The sequence below is a fragment of the Vombatus ursinus genome, unplaced genomic scaffold (genome assembly GCF_900497805.2).
Source record: "Vombatus ursinus unplaced genomic scaffold, bare-nosed wombat genome assembly UNPS02014786.1, whole genome shotgun sequence".
NCBI lineage: Eukaryota > Metazoa > Chordata > Mammalia > Diprotodontia > Vombatidae > Vombatus > Vombatus ursinus.
The window spans coordinates 12,236,401-12,253,614 of NW_020954564.1; the positions used below are offsets into that span (position 1 = coordinate 12,236,401).

General features: G+C 40.9%; 1 protein-coding gene across 4 annotated transcripts in view; it reads left to right on the forward strand.

The window, feature by feature from the left end:
• The window catches only part of LOC114047174 (rab GTPase-activating protein 1), a 218,109-nt gene extending 204,110 nt beyond the window's left edge, over nucleotides 1–13,999 (forward strand). For all 4 annotated transcript variants that reach the window (XM_027867964.1, XM_027867966.1, XM_027867965.1 and 1 more), the window contains 5 exons: nucleotides 3,972–4,076; nucleotides 7,515–7,598; nucleotides 8,386–8,457; nucleotides 11,852–12,049; nucleotides 13,470–13,999. In XM_027867964.1, the coding sequence (XP_027723765.1) occupies nucleotides 3,972–4,076; nucleotides 7,515–7,598; nucleotides 8,386–8,457; nucleotides 11,852–12,049; nucleotides 13,470–13,592 (582 nt within the window). In that variant the 3' untranslated portion in view covers nucleotides 13,593–13,999. The remainder of the gene's footprint in view (nucleotides 1–3,971; nucleotides 4,077–7,514; nucleotides 7,599–8,385; nucleotides 8,458–11,851; nucleotides 12,050–13,469) is intronic.
• The last annotated feature ends 3,215 nt before the right edge of the window (nucleotides 14,000–17,214 follow it).

Below are 17,214 nucleotides of genomic sequence, written 5' to 3' on the forward strand. Positions count from 1 at the left end.
TACCCTCTAATTTGAGGTTGTAGCTGATTGGGCTAATTCCCAATATGATGATTCTGACCCCTGTACCCCAAGAAGGAGAAACGTTTCCTGGACTCCTGCCTTGCCTAGTGAGTGGTGTGAGGATTAGCAGGTCAGCAGAGTGTTGAGTAGTGTGTGGTTAGGGAGGCCAAGGAGCAGACTGCAGAGCCTCAGGAGAGAGGCCCTGAACTCCCTGAGCCTATGTCCTCATTTGTAAATATGGAGAGGACTTAGACTTATCCAGGTTTACAAAGCACTTTTCCCTTTTTGATTCTTCATTAGTATTCCTTTTATTAAGGGGATTTGTTCTGTGAAGTTTGGATTCAGTCAAAGGGCCACACTTGAGGAGCTTTAGGGCCACGTGTGGCCTTGAGGCCCCAGGGTCCCCACACTTGCATGAGGAAATTGAGGTTCAGATATGTGAAGTGATTTTCCCAGGATCATGCAGATAGTAAGAGTAGTGACAGTGACCTCTGACTCCAAGACCAGGGCTTTACCCACTATATCCCACAATGTACATCCCAAAGCAGTTTATGTGTATCTCTAATTATTATCAACATTCAGGGTGGTGAAGAATGTTCCATGGGCAGATAAAACTAAGGTGTTCTTTCTTGTTCCCAGAGTGAGTGGGCTTTGCCTCTTAGATATAAACAGTTTTCATTTGGTTCCAGCTGGATGTTAGCTTGAGCCATTGTGTGTTGGCCAGAAATTGACAGTCTAATGGTAACATTACCATCCCACCAGCTTAAAAGTGGATTGAGGTTTTTGTTCTTGACTTCTGTGCCAAAGAAGTGTTTTTATGCTTCAGGTTTTTATACTGATTCCAAGAGGGCAATATTACTCTTAAACAATGACTTTCAAACTTTTCCTTTCATTGCTATAAAGAAGGAAAAAATCAAAGCAATGAACCATCACCAAAAAAAAACAAAACTAAACTAAACTAGCATCCCACTCACAGAGTTTGGTTAACAATATTCCACTACATCTGTGACCTCATCAGTGTATAACAATAACATCTCACTTACATCATAAGGCTTTTGGTTTACAAAACACACAGGATAGGTTGCATTCTACAGCATTTGAGGGAGTACCTGCCTACACCAGATCCTCACCAGTCAGTCATAGTCATAAGGAACGTTATACCCACTTTAAACATGAGGAAACAAAGGCTCAGAAAGTTAATTGACTGGTTTGTAATACCAGAGTTAAAGAGAGTCATCAGTCAAAGGTCATGTGTGCAAAGTTGGTGCTAGCTGATTTTTATGCAAAACTGAATGAGAAATAAAAATTATCCCTAAAATATCCAAAATACTCTAGCAGCATGCTCATTCCTCTCTGACTCAAAGACATCATAGTAAGTCAGAAAGAGGGGCATCTGCCTAAACCTTGTGCCTTTCCTCATGTCAGTACCATGTCCCGTTGCTCTTCTGCTGCTGCTTCAGATGAGGAGCGCTGAAAAGCTGGAGGAAATCTCTCAACACTGATTCTTACTGAAGTGTAAAGCAGAGCTAAAGGGACAGCAACCTCTGTCCCCAAAAATGCATTCATTCATCCTCCCCCCTCATAGAGGGGAAACTGAGCTCCTCTCACTTTCTTAACCATAATTCAAAGTCAGTGGGGTCTCAGAACCAATTGGAAACTAGATGGGTTCTCTTACAAGATGATAGAGTTTTCTTGGTGCTCATGTCAGTCAGTGCTTCTGTCTCCTCTCTTTTCCTCCCTACTCCCTTACTTCCAAAAGACAGAAAACTGATTAGCCAATATTACAGATTTCTGGAATTTTCCCCCATTAGCAAAATTATCTTCCATCTCATTTGTTATTTCTTTCTCAGTGGTTTCTGAGGAGGAAAGGTACTGTGGATATAGTAGAAAGATGCAGATTCACATCCCAGGTTCATATCTGTCACTCTGGTAGGCAGGTCACTTAGGCTATGTGAACCTCAAGTTTCCTCTTTGTAAAAGGGACCTAATATGACAGGATCAATGTAAAGAAAGTATTTGTAAACCCTAAAGTACTATAAAAATTTGATCTGTTGCTGTTGGGCTTTTTCCTTGAATATCCTTAAAAGCCTTGGGACAGTAATGAGTCTGCATCTGTGCAGCGTATAAATTGATCCTGGGGAGCTGTCATCATTTTTTGGTACAGGCCCAACAATGTATGCTTGTCTCTCTGAGCGAAGAACTGATTTATGTTACTGGGATGGGGGAAATGATTCTCATTGATCTGAAGGTTTTGCTGTGTGTTTGGTTTTCTCAAGGCAGTCATCAGTTGAAGTTCTCTTTTTAGTAAGCATCCTTTTTTGTTTTTTTGCATCCTCTGAATATACTCACCAAGATATGACTCTGATATTTAGAAAAGGGACTTGTGGCCATGCCACTGAAAGAGAAAGCATTCCCTTCCAACAAGGTTACTAGGATAGCGCTCCCTCATCAGCACTTTGACATCAGTGGGATGCTGTGGGTGTCTGACTTTGGAAGTGCTCAGTACCAGAGAGGAGTCTAGATGTTATTTTATAATGCTCACTGCTGCCAGGCTTTGTGTTCCCAAAGGTCATGATTATTTCTATATGGTTTCTCCTCATATTCAACTAAGCTTTTATCTAAGCAAGTTTTCTAAACACTAGAAAGGAAGGTGGGTTTCAGTGGTCCAGGTTATTACAGATATTTCGTGGAGAAATTAGGCAGGCAGCTTTCAGTATTTCTTACGTGAGGAAGGAAAAGTATTGGGTCTATAGTGCAAAAGAGAACAAAACCTTTTTCCTTCTGGCTGATGTTTCCTTGATTTCAGGTTCTCTTCATTTCGTTTTCAATTACAGCTTGTATCCTGTGATGATTTCCCTGTGCTTCTTACCTCTCACTCACCAGTCCCGTTTGTGTCTCCAAAATATAACTTGCATCTGACACCTTCTCTTTCACCACAGCTAGATTTTTGCAGTAGCCAACTAATAGGTCTTTCTGTTTGTTTCTTCTCACCCAAATGAACCCTCCATTTGTTATTAGACCAGTCTTCATTATGTAGAGAAAGAGCTGACCATATCTTTCCTCTGCTCAAAAATTTTTAGTGGCTTACTATTGACATTGAAATAAAGTTCAAACTCCTTTGCCTCTCATTCAAAGCCCTCCGCAATTTGGCAACAATCCTATCTTTCCTATATTATTATTGCCAAATATGCAATGTTTATGTTTAAGCCAGACAGAACTACTTTCTGTCCCACCTCTAAAAATACACACACACACACACACACACCCCCACCCCCCTTTCCCATCTCCATGTGTTTGCCTCAGGTGAATGCCCTTCCTCCCCTCCTGTGCCTGTTGAACTCCTACCAGTCCATTAAAACACCAGTCAGTTGTCACTCAGATTTTCTGTCCCCTTCTAATATTGCAAGTACAGTTTGTAGTTCAGTTCAGGAAGGATCCTTTCTCTCTTGCATATTTAGTTATTTTCAGCCTTTATGTGAAGGCCTATATCTTTTAGGCTTAATTTCTCATGATAATTTTTTCTGATGTGATAAAACTTGTTCAGTACTCATTCTTGTGTCAGCTCTTGAATATCCACATATTTCTGTTTTTCAAGCAGACTATTAGAAAGTAAAAAGATACAAGTTTTCACCCCAGCAAATGAGTGGGAACTGAAAAGTCCCAGATCCTTTCATGATGAGATGGAAGAAATCAGCAGAACAAGAAGTCATTCCTGGATAATGAGGAATGGGGCCGTTCTCTCACTAGGCAAGAGTGAAGACAACTTTGCTTTTGCACAGAGGCAGGAAGCCTGGGATCTAACCCCTGCTTCACTACTAAACAGCTGTGCAGCCTTCAGCAAAAGGCACTTCCTTCTTCTTTCTCGGCTTCTATTTCCCTGTCTTTAAATCGAGTATTAAATCAGATAATTTTTCAGCTCTAACTTTCCAATATTCTCTGACAGCCCCCAGTGCAATATGTCTCTGTTGCAGGCTGAGGAAAAGGCAGATGCCCTGAATAAGGAGCTGCTGATGACCAAACAGAAGCTGATTGATGCAGAGGAAGAGAAAAGGCGACTAGAAGAGGAGTCTGCTCAGGTGACTGGTGTCTCAGGGCCCCCAAACTCCCTCCCCCACCCCAGCCTTTCTGCACCTGGAAAGCAAAGGAATGTGGGAGCAGTGTAGGGTAGAGCAGAGAGAACACTGGCTCTGAGGACAAAAGACAAGGTTCAAGTCCTGCCTGGCCCACTTAGTAGCTAAACCTTGAGCAAGTTACTTTTCCAATCTTAGCTTCAAATTTCCTCATCTGTGAAATGAATAGGATTACAAGGTCATTTCTAGCTCTGACATTCTATATTCTAAACATTCCTTGTTTTAGAATCTTGTCTACTGTTAAGAATCTAGCTCTAAGCTTCCTCTAAGGTGTTAGTCTGCATTCTAACACCCTGTCGTACTATACCTGAGGACTAAAAGGAAATCACAGAGGGCAAGCACTGTATTTCCTGTTGGCATGGGGAAAACCTGAGACAGCTGGATTATGTTTCTCTCCAAAGGCTCTGTTTATTTACTGCTTAAAGCCTAATAATCTTTAATAATTAAAACTGGAAAGGAGATAGTAGGTCAGTGTCCATTCTTTCATATGACAAGAAAAAATTACTGCAGCCCAGCATTTGCTTCTCTCGAGCCTTATGTGAAGTGACATGAAGCAGCAGACTAGGAGTTTTCAGAACTGAACTTGGATCCCAGCTCTGTGAATGACTCTGGCTGATCTTAGGCAAGTCTCACCCCACCCCTCTGGGCCTGTTTCTTCTGTAAAATTTGGGCTAAGTGATGTCTAAGGTTCCAACAATGGCATTCCTAATTCTGTGACATGTACACAGAAAGGTAGACATAGGCATCCTTGTTGATCTGGCTGAGGACCCATTGCTCTCTCGCCAATCTTTGATACCAGCAGTGCAGATAACAACCCATATGTGCCTTCTCCTATGTTATTCTTGTTCAAAGCCTCCTGTAACCCCTGAGTGGGGATTGGGGGAGAGGGGTACAGTCTACCAGATGTACTGAGGCCTTCCATTAAGGCTCTTACAATTGCATGTGTACACAAACAGCACTCAAGTTGTCTTCTTCTTCAGCCTACCTCTTCCTACATGGCCCTCCCATCTTTTAAGATTACACATTTCATGGAAAATTGATCTTGTATACCACTTTTTATGTTCAAGTTAAAATTAATTTACTGTGAAAAACTCTTCAGAGTTCACCCTCAGGCAGATGGGCAACTAATTGTGCAACTAACTGGTTAAGTATCTTTTGCTACTCATCTTCGTTCTTGGCTGTTTCTTCATTAATAAATAACAAATTAATAAAAACAAATTAATAACAAATTAATAAATAAACATCTCCTGAGAATTCAGAGAAGAGGAAAGAGGTGAAATACCAGCCTCATTTTATCTACCCTTTAGAACTTGATGTTTACAGCTGAGCAGGGCTGAAAAAGACAACCCATGGGCCATTGTAGATGGCACCCAAAACCTGAAGCAAAGTTTCAGATTTTCTGTATTATTCCAACCCTTCCCATCCCCTCCCAACAGAATGCCCCCTTTGGCATCCCCACTCTTTCACTTATTTTCAGTCTCTCCTTCTCTAATGGCTTCTCCCTACCGCCTACAAACATGCCCATAACCTCCACCATCCTCAAAAAATCCTCACTTGATCCTTCCATCCCCACGAAATATCATCCCATATCTCTTATGTCCTTAGTTACCAAACTTGAAAGGCCATCTACAATACGTTCCTCCACCTTGTGTCACTCTTTTCTTAACCCCTTACAATCAGGCTTTTAACTTCATCATTCCACAGGAATGAGATTATCATTCCACTGTCTCCAAAGTTACCACTGATTTCTTAGTTGTCAAATCCCATATCCTTTTCTCAGTCCTCACTTTCCTTTACTTTTCTTTGTCCTTTGTCACAATTAATCACCTTCTTCTCCTTGATACTCTCTTCTTTGGGTTTTTTGGACACTGCTTTCTTCTGGTTCTCCTCCTACATTCTCCTTTGCTGAATCCTTATCCAGGTCCCACTCTCTTACCATGAGTGTGTCCCACGGTGATCTCTCCTGGGCCACCTTCTCCCTCTATACTACTTTACTTGGTGACCTCATCGGCTGCCACAGTCTCAAACCTACCTGTTTCTTCCCAGCCTCTTTGCTGACCTCCAGTCTCACCAGTAGACATCTTAAACTCATCATGTCCAAAACCAAACTCATTATCTTTCCCCCTAAACCCTATACCCCTCTTAACTTCCCTGTTATGGTCAAAGGCAACACCATCCTCCTAGTCTCTGTGGCTTGCAAACCAGGTATCATCCTAGATTCCTCACTACCTCATATCCAAGCTGTTGCCACTATCAATGTTACCTCTACAATGTCTTTCAAATATACCTCCTTCTCTTCTCTGATGCTACTTCCCACCCACCCCCAGCCCAGAGGCAGGTCTCACCCCACTCTAGTTCATCCTCCATTTAGCCATCAGTGATTTTCCTAAAGCCCAAGTCCAACCCTGTCACCCTCCAACTCAAACTTCAGTGGCTCCCTATTGCCTCCACAGTCATATATACAAAATCCTATGTTTGGCATTCAAAGGATAGGATAAACCTATCACCACCACCACCACCACCTTTCCAGTCTTCTTATATCTTCCTCTCCAGCACATATTCTTTGATTCAGTGACACTCATCTTCTTGCTATTCCTTGAATAAGACACTCCATTTCTGACTTCCCCCCATATCTGGAATGCTCCCCTCCCTCATCTTCATCTGCTGGCTTCCTTCAAGTTCAAAATAAAATTCTATCTTCTGAAGGAAACTTTTCCCACCCTTTCTTAATTCTAGTGCCTTCTTTCTTATTTTTCCTATTTTTCCTCTATAGCTTGTTTGTACATATTTGTTTACCCCAAGAGATTGTGAGTTCCTTAAGGACAGGGACTGTCTTCTGCAAACCCTTTCTGTATCCCTAGTACTTGGTAGGCATTTAATAAATGTTTATTGACCAACAGACTATGGTTTGAGCTAATAACTGCTTTCCCCTCTACTGACTTAAGGAACAGGATAGTTGGCTATATCAAAAATTGATAATAATAACACCCATGTCCATAGTGTTTGAAGGTATATGACAGTTTTTATAACCACGGACCTTAGGCAGTAGGAGTATTATCACTGTCATTATTATTAATAATAATGACTCATTTGTAAAGAGCTTTAACATTTCTAGAGTGCTTTCCCCTCAAAGCCCTGGAAGTATATAAATGCAATTATTATCATCATCTCCACCTTACAGGTGAGGAAACTAGAGCCCAGGGATGCAAAGTGACTGTCCATTTAGGACATAGTGGGCTTTGGACTCAGTTCCATGTCATCTTTCTCCAAGTCTATGGCTTTTTTCTCTCTAGAGTCCTGCAGAAGAGGTCACATAGTTCTTGGTAGTGGTTATATGCACAATTTCAGGACTTTGTTTATTCCCTTTTCACTTTTTTCCTGCAGCTGAAAGAAATGTGCCGTCGGGAGCTGGACAAAGCAGAGTCAGAGATTAAAAAAAACAGTTCCATCATTGGTGATTACAAGCAGGTATGTGCCACTGGTCCACTGATACTACCTTCTCCTCTAGAGAATATTGGCAGATGTTTTCCTAGGGGAAACTTATTCCTCTCCTCGTTAAGTCCTTAAGTAATAATAATAACAATAACTCCTATTTCTATAATACTTTGAGGTTTCCAAAAAGCTTTCCTCACAACAATCCTGTTGGGTAATTTTTACTATTATCTCCATTTTACAGATGGTGAGACTGAGACTCAGAGGGGTTAAGTGACTTGTTCTAGGTAACACAGCCAGTTAGTGCTGGTACCTGAGATTCAAACACAGGCCTGTTGACTCTAAATCCAGTGCTTTTTGCACATGCTGTCTCAGCTTGTAAACTCTTTACTCATCTCTGTTCTGTTAACACTGGTTAGATACACGTCTAGGGGTAGACTCTTAGAATCTGAAACTTTGTCACTTGCAGATGCTATCTCTTCCCTCTGGACTGGCTTGATGTCATTTACATGAATATATAGTAGTTTTTTTTTCCTTTATTGTGCCTCCTCATTCAGCTTTGTATGTTTAGCATATTTTCATGGATCATCTAGGCCCTGCCTTTAGGGGACATGAGAGTAGTGTTAATGCAACTAAGGGAACTTACATTCTGAATGTTCCCACTTTTGTCCCCCCTCGTGACACCCCCAAATAGCAGTCATCTTCCCCCCTGCAATTATCTCTGAATGTTCTACTGCCCAAGTTTAGCTTTGAGTGAGTCGCAAGCTTAGCTTGCACAGATGATTGTAATGCTTCAAGTGTTTCATGGTTTGTGTTCCTTTAGATTTGTTCCCAGTTGAGTGAGAGATTGGAAAAGCAACAGTCAGTGAATAAAGCAGAAATTGAGAAAATTCGGGTAAGTGGCTTTCTTTAGTGTATTGGTACAATTTGCTTTTAATTTAAGGCAAAGAATTTCTGAACTTTATTTACAGTACTTTATTCATTATAAACTACTAGGCAGGACAAAGAATGGCAATGACATTTTCCAGTGATGAGGAATGGAAATAATATTGAGAAAATTGTGTGTAAACCTTACTTCCCATAGGGCAGGACCATGAATGTTTTACTATTAGGGGTTGCAATGTTATAAAGCCCTAGGGGAGCAGAATCACAAAACGTTAGAAAAGGAATGAACCTGAGAGCGTAGCATGTGAAAACACAGAACACCCTGTTAGAGATGGAAAAGACTTTAGACTAAGAATGGTAGTGGCTAGAGGGACCCATCAGAATTGGTTAAGTCCAATTCCCCGAACAGATCAGGACACTGAGACTTAGAAATACTAAGTTGCCCGTGGTCTCAGAGCTGATAAATGTTAAGATCCAGAACCAGAACTTAGGTTTTATGCTTTCTGTTGAGTTCTTTCCTACTAGGTAAAGACTTAACTTTCTTTTCCACTGGATTAGCAGTCAGGGAACTGTTTACTTCCCAGCTCTGTCAGAAATTCACTATGTGACCTCAAAGAAGTCACTTCTCTGGTTTCGTCATTTATGAAAAGAAGGGGTTAAACTAAAGGACCTTTAAGATCCCTTCTAGCTGTGATTTCAAAGACAAATCAAAAAAGATTATTTCACAGAAGGTAGGATCATTTTATTGAACTCAAAATGTCACATTGCTATATTATATCAGACATGATTATTAGAAATTCATTCATAAAAATGGAACCTGTTACTAGTGTATATAGAAGGGGCATATTATGTGTGTGTATGTGTATACATGCTATATACATAGATATGCATCTCTATTAGCTATCTATGCATCCATCTATCTAGCTATCTAGCTGTCTGACAAAGAAATAGTGTGGCCTAATGAGTGCTTGCTAGTGCTCACATTGTAATTTGTAGGGCCTTCAAGAACTTAAAATGACCTGCATACCAAAAGTAGGCATAAGTAGAAGACCCCTGCAGAGGAAAAATTGACAAGTTTATTAAATCATGGTACTGATTTGAGATTTCATAAATTTGGGTTTCCTTGGTCGACTGCTTCCTGCAGGGCTGTGCAGTCATAAAGAAGGGTGCCATTCGGGTCAGGAGGACTCAGAACCTCTGAGCTATAAGGGCCTCAGGGCTCTGGTCCAGCTCAGACATGAACAGGAACATTCTCTAAAATATTGCAGACAATGGGTCACCTCCTTGCAAACAGCAGATCCAAGACTTTTGAACTCAATCTTTCTTCTGGTCTCCCACTCTTTGATCTTAGGTCACTAGGCCTCTCTCTGTTTTCTCATCTGTAAAATGAAGGGGTTGGACCAGATTACCTCTGAAGGTCTTTCTAGCTCTAAATCTGTGATCCTACAAGATTCTGTGCTTTGTAGTCCCTTCCAGCCCTAAAATTCTTTTTTTAAGTACCAAAGCAAAGTATTGATCTGCAGATAAACGCTCCCCACAAAGATTAGTAACAGCTTCACCCCCCCTACCCCTCCAGCTCCGCAGCTAGCCAGCTGTGTAACGCACTGTGCCAACTCCCATTGCAGCCTATTGTTTTCATTATTCTGCTTCACCTGCAGGATTAGGAAATCAAGGCTTTAATTTAGTTCAGGTTCCAAGTGCATGGCTGATCATGTCTGAATCCAGTGTCATTTAGACTCTCTATCTGCCTTGTAGTTTTTACACTTTTCCAACTTTACACTTTCATGGAACCTTCTTTGGCTGTCCCTTTCAAAGAGGTCTAGGCTTCTCAGTTAGCCTTGCCTTTGAAGACTAACTTAGCAGGAAACTCTGTTATTTTTATTTATTTATTTTTTTTGGCTAGGCAATGAGCTTAAGTGACTGGCCCAGGGTCACACAGCTAGTAAATGTCAAGTGTCTAAGGGCAGATTTGAACTCAGGTCCTCCTGACTCCCTAGCCGCCCCAGTTATTTATGTCACTTTTTTTGGTGGCTCTAGATGAACAGCCTCTTGTTCTCTTGGTCATGAGTTTAGTATTCTAGGCTTTTATATTTCTTCAGCAACTCTGCTGAATTAGCTGTGTGGTGGCAGTCAAGAATAAACTTTTATTAAGTGCCTACTAAGTGCCAGGTACTATCCTTAGCACAGGGATAGCCCAGCCCTGACATTCTCTGTCCCAGTGTACTTTCCAGCTCCATAATTCTCTGTTCCAAGGTCTCTTCCTGCTTTAATGCTGTATACTATGATCTGTGTTCAATTATCCTTTGCAGCTTTGATGCACCAAGATTCTAGACAAAAATACTCCATTCTCCAGTTGCTTCAAGAATTCATAATCTTAGTTATGTACAGGATTTCTTGGCCAAAAGGTTTTTTAATCACTAGCCATGTTAGAAAAGCTGTGTTTTGGAAGCTGTTACCTAGAACATAGAAATGGCCTCGTTATATGAAATATTATATATTGCTACAGTTTATATCAAAACGCATTCTGCAGCATTTTTAGGAAAGGATTTGTCACATTACTTAAAGAAGTTGTCACCTGGTTCCCACACTATGTGGCTATTTCATGAAAGTAATCCTTCCTAAAATAACAAAAAATGACAAGTCAGTCAGTGCTGGAGGGGTAGTGGAAGGAGGTACTCTAAATATATTTTTGGTGGAGCTGTCAAATGTTACAATTGTTTTGAAAAGCAATTTGGAATTTTGCAAATGATGTGACTAAAATGCCCATGGCCTTTGAACCAGACTCCATCACTGGATTTAATGCCCCAAGGAAACTATCTATAAGATGTCTCCATATACACCAAAATATTTTTAAAGAGTTGGGAGACAGAGTAGATGTCCAACAGTCGGGGCATGGCTAAGCAAATTGTAGTATGTGAGCGTAATGGAACATTACTATACTGGAAGAAATGATGCATATAAGCAGAGCCAAGAAAATAGCATACACAGTAATTACAACAATGTAAATGGAAATAACAACCACACACCAAAGCACCAAAAGTGAATGCAACAAAATTATAAAGATCCAGCAGGACTGAAATGAAAAGAGATGAGAGACACCCCCAATACACCCCTTTGTGAAGTCGGGAGGTCCACAGGTGTTAGACATTGCATGTGTTTTATGGTTTTTTTAATGAATTGATCTGTTGTGCTGATTTGTTTTTTCTCTCTATAAAAATACTGTCATAGGGGATGGCTCTTGGGGATGGGGATGGGGGAGGAATACTTGGGATAACTATGGTGATGTGAGAAACAAAAATATCAATAAAAAGTTCTACTTTTTTTAAAAGGGGACAAAAGTAATCCCTCCTTTCCCGTGGGCCAGTCAGTGACACTGCCCTTGATTGTCTGCCCTCTGGTTTCAGCATAAGGTGGACGACTGTGAGCGCTGCAGAGAGTTCTTCAACAAGGAAGGGCGTGTGAAAGTCATCACCTCAGCCACAGAGGCTTCAGATGAAGATACTGATGAAGAGAAGGAAACATTGAAAAACCAGCTGAGGGAAATGGAGCTGGAACTAGCACAAACCAAACTACAGCTGGTCGAGGCCGAGTGTAAAATCCAGGTGAGGAGAGCCAGGGACAGATTGTGCCTTGGTGTGAATTACTGGGGGAAGACATTCAGGACTTGGACTAGAGACTTATGGGAATGATTTTGTAGTTGATTAAAGAGCACATAACTGTGTTTGTACTAGATGATCGCCAGATCGAATGCCCCATGGTTTTTCCCATGTTCGTGATAGAAAAGTATTATCCACTGTCTCCCAACCCCCTTTCTTCTGTGACCAAAGAGAGTTTGGAGGGCTTTTTTCTTTCAAAGTATGTCATAGGATAGGAGTTTAAATCCCATTGAAATGTAGCAGCAAAACTTTATCCTGCACTTACGTGGTCCTTGTCATGACTGTCTTTTACCCATATTGGTAGCATTGTAAGCCACATCCTTAAAGGGACATTTCTTTGAAAGGAAAAAGTGTAAAGATATAATACATAAGTTTTTCTACAAATCAGATTTGGAGAGGTGGAGAAGAGAAAGCATAGCTACATTCAGATTCCTGTGGTATCAAAGTTATTTGTACATGTCTTTTACCTCTTCTTCTGTGTTATAGAGAAGACCTACTGGACATAAGGACAGAAGCACTGTCTTCTCCATTTCTGTGTCCCGTACTGTGTCTTGAACATAAAAGACCTATTTAACTGAATGGAGAATTCACTGCATGAATTGAGTACATGAATGTGACAGAGAATTAATTAATAAGATGCTAAGGACCAAGATCTTGGCCTTTGAGCACTGTCGCTCAATTGGCGCTAGAAAGAAACAGCTTTAGGCAAAACAACATTACAGAGGGACAGTTGGCTCTATAGGAATGCTGTTAAAAATAAGCAGTTGGCCAAAAGATACCCGGCTTTACAGTAGGGAGTTTTGATGTAATTAGGTAGCATAGTGTACTGAAGAGAGCTGAATTTGGAGTAAAAGGACCTAGGGTTAACTCTGCTATGGGACCTACTTGGTCTAAGTTATTTCTAAGCTCCCTTCCAAGACCTAAATCCTATATAATTCTATAAAGCACAAGTCAGTAAAAATAGTAGTTCCTGACATATGCATAGCCCACTAGGAATGTTCTTTCATTTTAGTCTCCCATCAACCTTGAGAAGTAATTTTATTTTGGAGCAGACCCGTGATTGCTCCTGTAGAGAAAGCCTCCTCTGAGCCCCTTCTCTACAACTTAGGAGCCTTGAAGAATGACTTGCCCAGAGTGACACAAATGGAATGTGGAAAAAGTGAGATTTGAACTCATTTCTTCCTTACTCCAGCCACTAGGCCACACTGCCTCATGAAATGGTTTGCGCAGGGTCACTCAGTAAGTGTCTTGAGACCTAAGACTTCACAGCGCCAAGCCAGCTGAAAGCTGGAGTGAACTAGCTCCATCAGGTCATTTGGTGGCAGCTGCAGAAATGTAATTGTGGGTCATATGTTTTCTCTTTCAGGACCTGGAACACCATCTGGGTCTCGCACTCAATGAGGTCCAGGCTGCCAAGAAGACTTGGTTCAACCGAACCATAAGTTCTATAAAGACAGTGACTGGTGTCCAAGGGAAAGAGACTTGTTGAGGCGACACCTCCAGATAGAGACATCTTCTTCTTAACACACACCACCTTTGGCTGCCTTCCTCGGCCAGATGTTTGAATTCTGTGACATGTCAGAGGACCAGAATGTATATAACCTAGAAACACAGCAGCATGTCAGGATTTTAATAGATCAATGGTAAAGTGGATGGAAAACATGCAAAACAAGGCTTCCTATGTAGGACTCTCCATACTACTGATATTTAACAGGTGTTCTAGCTAGATTGAAACTCTTCCAAGAAGCACTCTATTGAGACCCCTAAGAGGCCTTTTTCACAAAGTCAAAGTAGGTATGAAAACTTAACATACCCTGCGGCCAAGTTTACATTACAGGTGTAGGGATCTTTTGGTCAGTTTGGATTTTTTTTTTTACCTTGATTTGTGGGTGTGTCCGTGTGTGTGTATACACACATACATACATGCATATATGTGTGTGTGTGTGTATATAAAAGTATGTGTATATATATATACACATTTGTATATATACATACATGCACACATGTATATATGTGTGCATAGAGATATATTCACACACATGTATGTGTATATACATATAGAGAGAATAGCAGAGGTGGAATGTCACTAACCAAGAATATAACTCAAGTCTATCTATCTGTAAGGGGTCTTCCAGGTAGGATCCAGGGAGTTTTTTAAAAGGAAAAAAAATGGAAGGGTTTCACACCTATGGTTGACACCATCTGGTTTTGTTAGACAACACACCGCACATTTTTCTGTTTGGCATTATTTACGTGTTTCTAATCAATTCTATGCAATTCTTTTTTTTTTTTAAAAGCACTAGCTGCCAAATGACTTCACAGCTCCGTGTTGGGTGACTTGTCTTTGAATGTGAGATGTGAAATAATCAAAAATGGGGCAAATGTCATTTTACTTATGTCATATAGACAGATCTAAGTTGTCCTTCCCAAGCCCACACAAAATCAGCCCTGTTGGAATCCCAACACGAGGACTGCTGACGTGTAACTAATTATGTGGCCATTTTGGACAACTGATTCCATTTGAGGGCTGTTCCTTTTCTCTCTCTCCCCTCCCCCCCATGACAAGATGAGTTCCCTAATATCAAAAGGTTTTTAGTTTGCACATACGTATGAATGAGGAGAAACTGAACTGTACACATGTAGTTGGTCTTTCGGGATGTGTATGTATGTTTATCTGCACTTGCAGCAAGGTAGTGGTGCTCTGGGACTCACCAGCTATATACTTTCACTGACTTTCCGGGGATATCTTACCTGCTCAGACTCTGGATCTGTGAGCAGGGTTTCAGGAGCCCTGTTCTCAGAGTACTTCCTGTGCATGGGCCTCTCCCCATTCACACTGGCTTGAAGTTCTCACTTGAAAGCTATCGAATGAAGATTTTTAGCACCTTGTTCCTTTTTTAAAGATTGTTATTTTCACTTTCATTTTTAATTTATAATGGTTTTATGTTGTGCTGACAAATCTCTCTTGTATCAGTGGATACTTTTTTTTTCCTTTACCCTATGTGCAGTGTGAGCAAGCTGGTTACAAGAAGAGACACTGGTTTGTATATAAAGATACTTGGTTTATTTTGTACTTTTCTTGTTGACTGTACTAATGCTCGCTAATGTGACCTGTGACGATGGAGGTGACATGCAGCTATATACCCAATCCTTTCCTTAACTGCTTACATCATTTTTATTGTTTAATCACCCAAACAAACAACTGTGTGTCCAATATTAAGTTGTGTGGACATTGTGCTGGGGTAGTTTAAGTGTGTAAACTTTATGAATTGAAATATAAACCAGTAACATTGTATTATTATTATTTCTTCAATTTTATTTCATTTTAATAAGTATAGGCATTCATTCCACTGACATTTGTCTTGAAAGCTTCTCTTGAGCATAAGCTGGATTAGTGCCTACCAACTAAATTGGAGAGGCTTTGAGTTCAGGAGACCCCACAACAGACCATGTGTCTTTTGTCCTAGACCATTCTGTTTCAGCTTGTCACCAGGGTTGGCCACTGAGCAATGAGTTTTTTCTGGGTTTTATTTTTTGAACCATTAAGTCTTTTAAGGTGATAAAAATGCTGATGTATGAAAATTATGGCTCTTCTTAAAGTATTCCTTTATCATTTTGCCCCAAAAGTTTTCATTAGCCAGTCCCCAGCCATGCCCCTCTCCCCCAGCCCCAACTTACTCAGCAGCAAAGTAATGAATGCATAAACAAGTGGCCACTCCCCCTACTCAGCTAACTGAAAGCTCTCCACGATGTCAGTATCTTCAGTTGGAGGCCTCTAGTGGTTCCCCTCTGTAAAGGATGGTTTCCATCACTTAGGGACTGAAAATGTTCTAAGATGTTTTCAGTGCCAGATTAAACTTCTCCATTATTGTCCACTAAATATTTTTAGAGTAAAGACTCAAAGCCACCAGTGAATTTAGGTAAGACATTTTTCAAACCTTGCCTAAAGCACAAACACAGTGGCCCTGGCCCTGACCTTGGGTTGGTTCGCAGCTCATCTCTAACATAATCCCTTTCAGACCCTTTAACTGAACTCATCTTCCTTACATTAAGTACTAGCCTTGGGTTTAGATAAGCCTTGGTTCTTGCTCTCAAAGAGTTTGAGGAGGCAACAAATTGCTATAATACTTGCATCTTGTGTACAAGGAAGGTACAAGGCAAAGCAGCAAAGGCTGAAGGTCATATAAGGCTTACAGGAGGAGGTGGCAGGAGACTTGCCAACAGGCTGGTAAGCTCATTCCGTTCTTCAGGACAGATCTTGGTTTAATGATGCCAAAGTCTAATTATATGACTCCTATTCAAAACACTTCAATGACTCCAAGTCCAGAATTAGTCTGACTGTCCAGGCCCTTTGCCATGGGATTACAGCCCTGTCTCCTGTGCCCTACCACCTCAGCTACACTGGACATAAGCTTAGGCCAAATGGGTTTTATTCCTCTTACTGGCTTTAAGTAGAAAGGTAAAACATACGGGAAATGAGAGGAAGCCCAACCAATCCTGTGCACTTTCTACATCTTCTAAATCTGCAATGCTATTAACAATGTATCAGAAAGTTTTCGATTGCACTGTATTAGTGACCTCCCCTCTCTACATCTGAAGAGAGCTTGGGGTCCCACACCTCTGGAGTACCTTTGGCAAGCTGGTTCTATACCTGGCATTGTCGCTTTCATTCCTACCCTGCTGACTGGGGCTGGGGCTAGGAATAACTGCTCACATTTCTTACACCACTTTGTTTTGTTACAAAGCAAGAGAAGTAGTTTTAGGTGGCATCGTCCTTTCACAGAAGAATGGTGTTTAGGGAGTAACTTGCCTAAAATAAGCTAGTTAAGTGGAGATTTGAATCTGACTCTAAATTCCAGATTCAGTGCTTCTATTGAGTTCTCCACTCTAAACTAATTTGGATACTAGTGAAACACAGAGCTGGTTTCTATGCTGGCTGAGTCATCTAAAAAGAACAATGAATTTGTAATCCAGGGACCCAAGTTCAAATCTCAGCTCTGGTAATACTTACTACACGTGTGACCTTAGGCCTCCTTCATAGAAAAAAATGAAGGTAGTCTATCTATCTCATCGATCTCCAAATCTATGGTCCTAATATTGGAGGTTAGGGA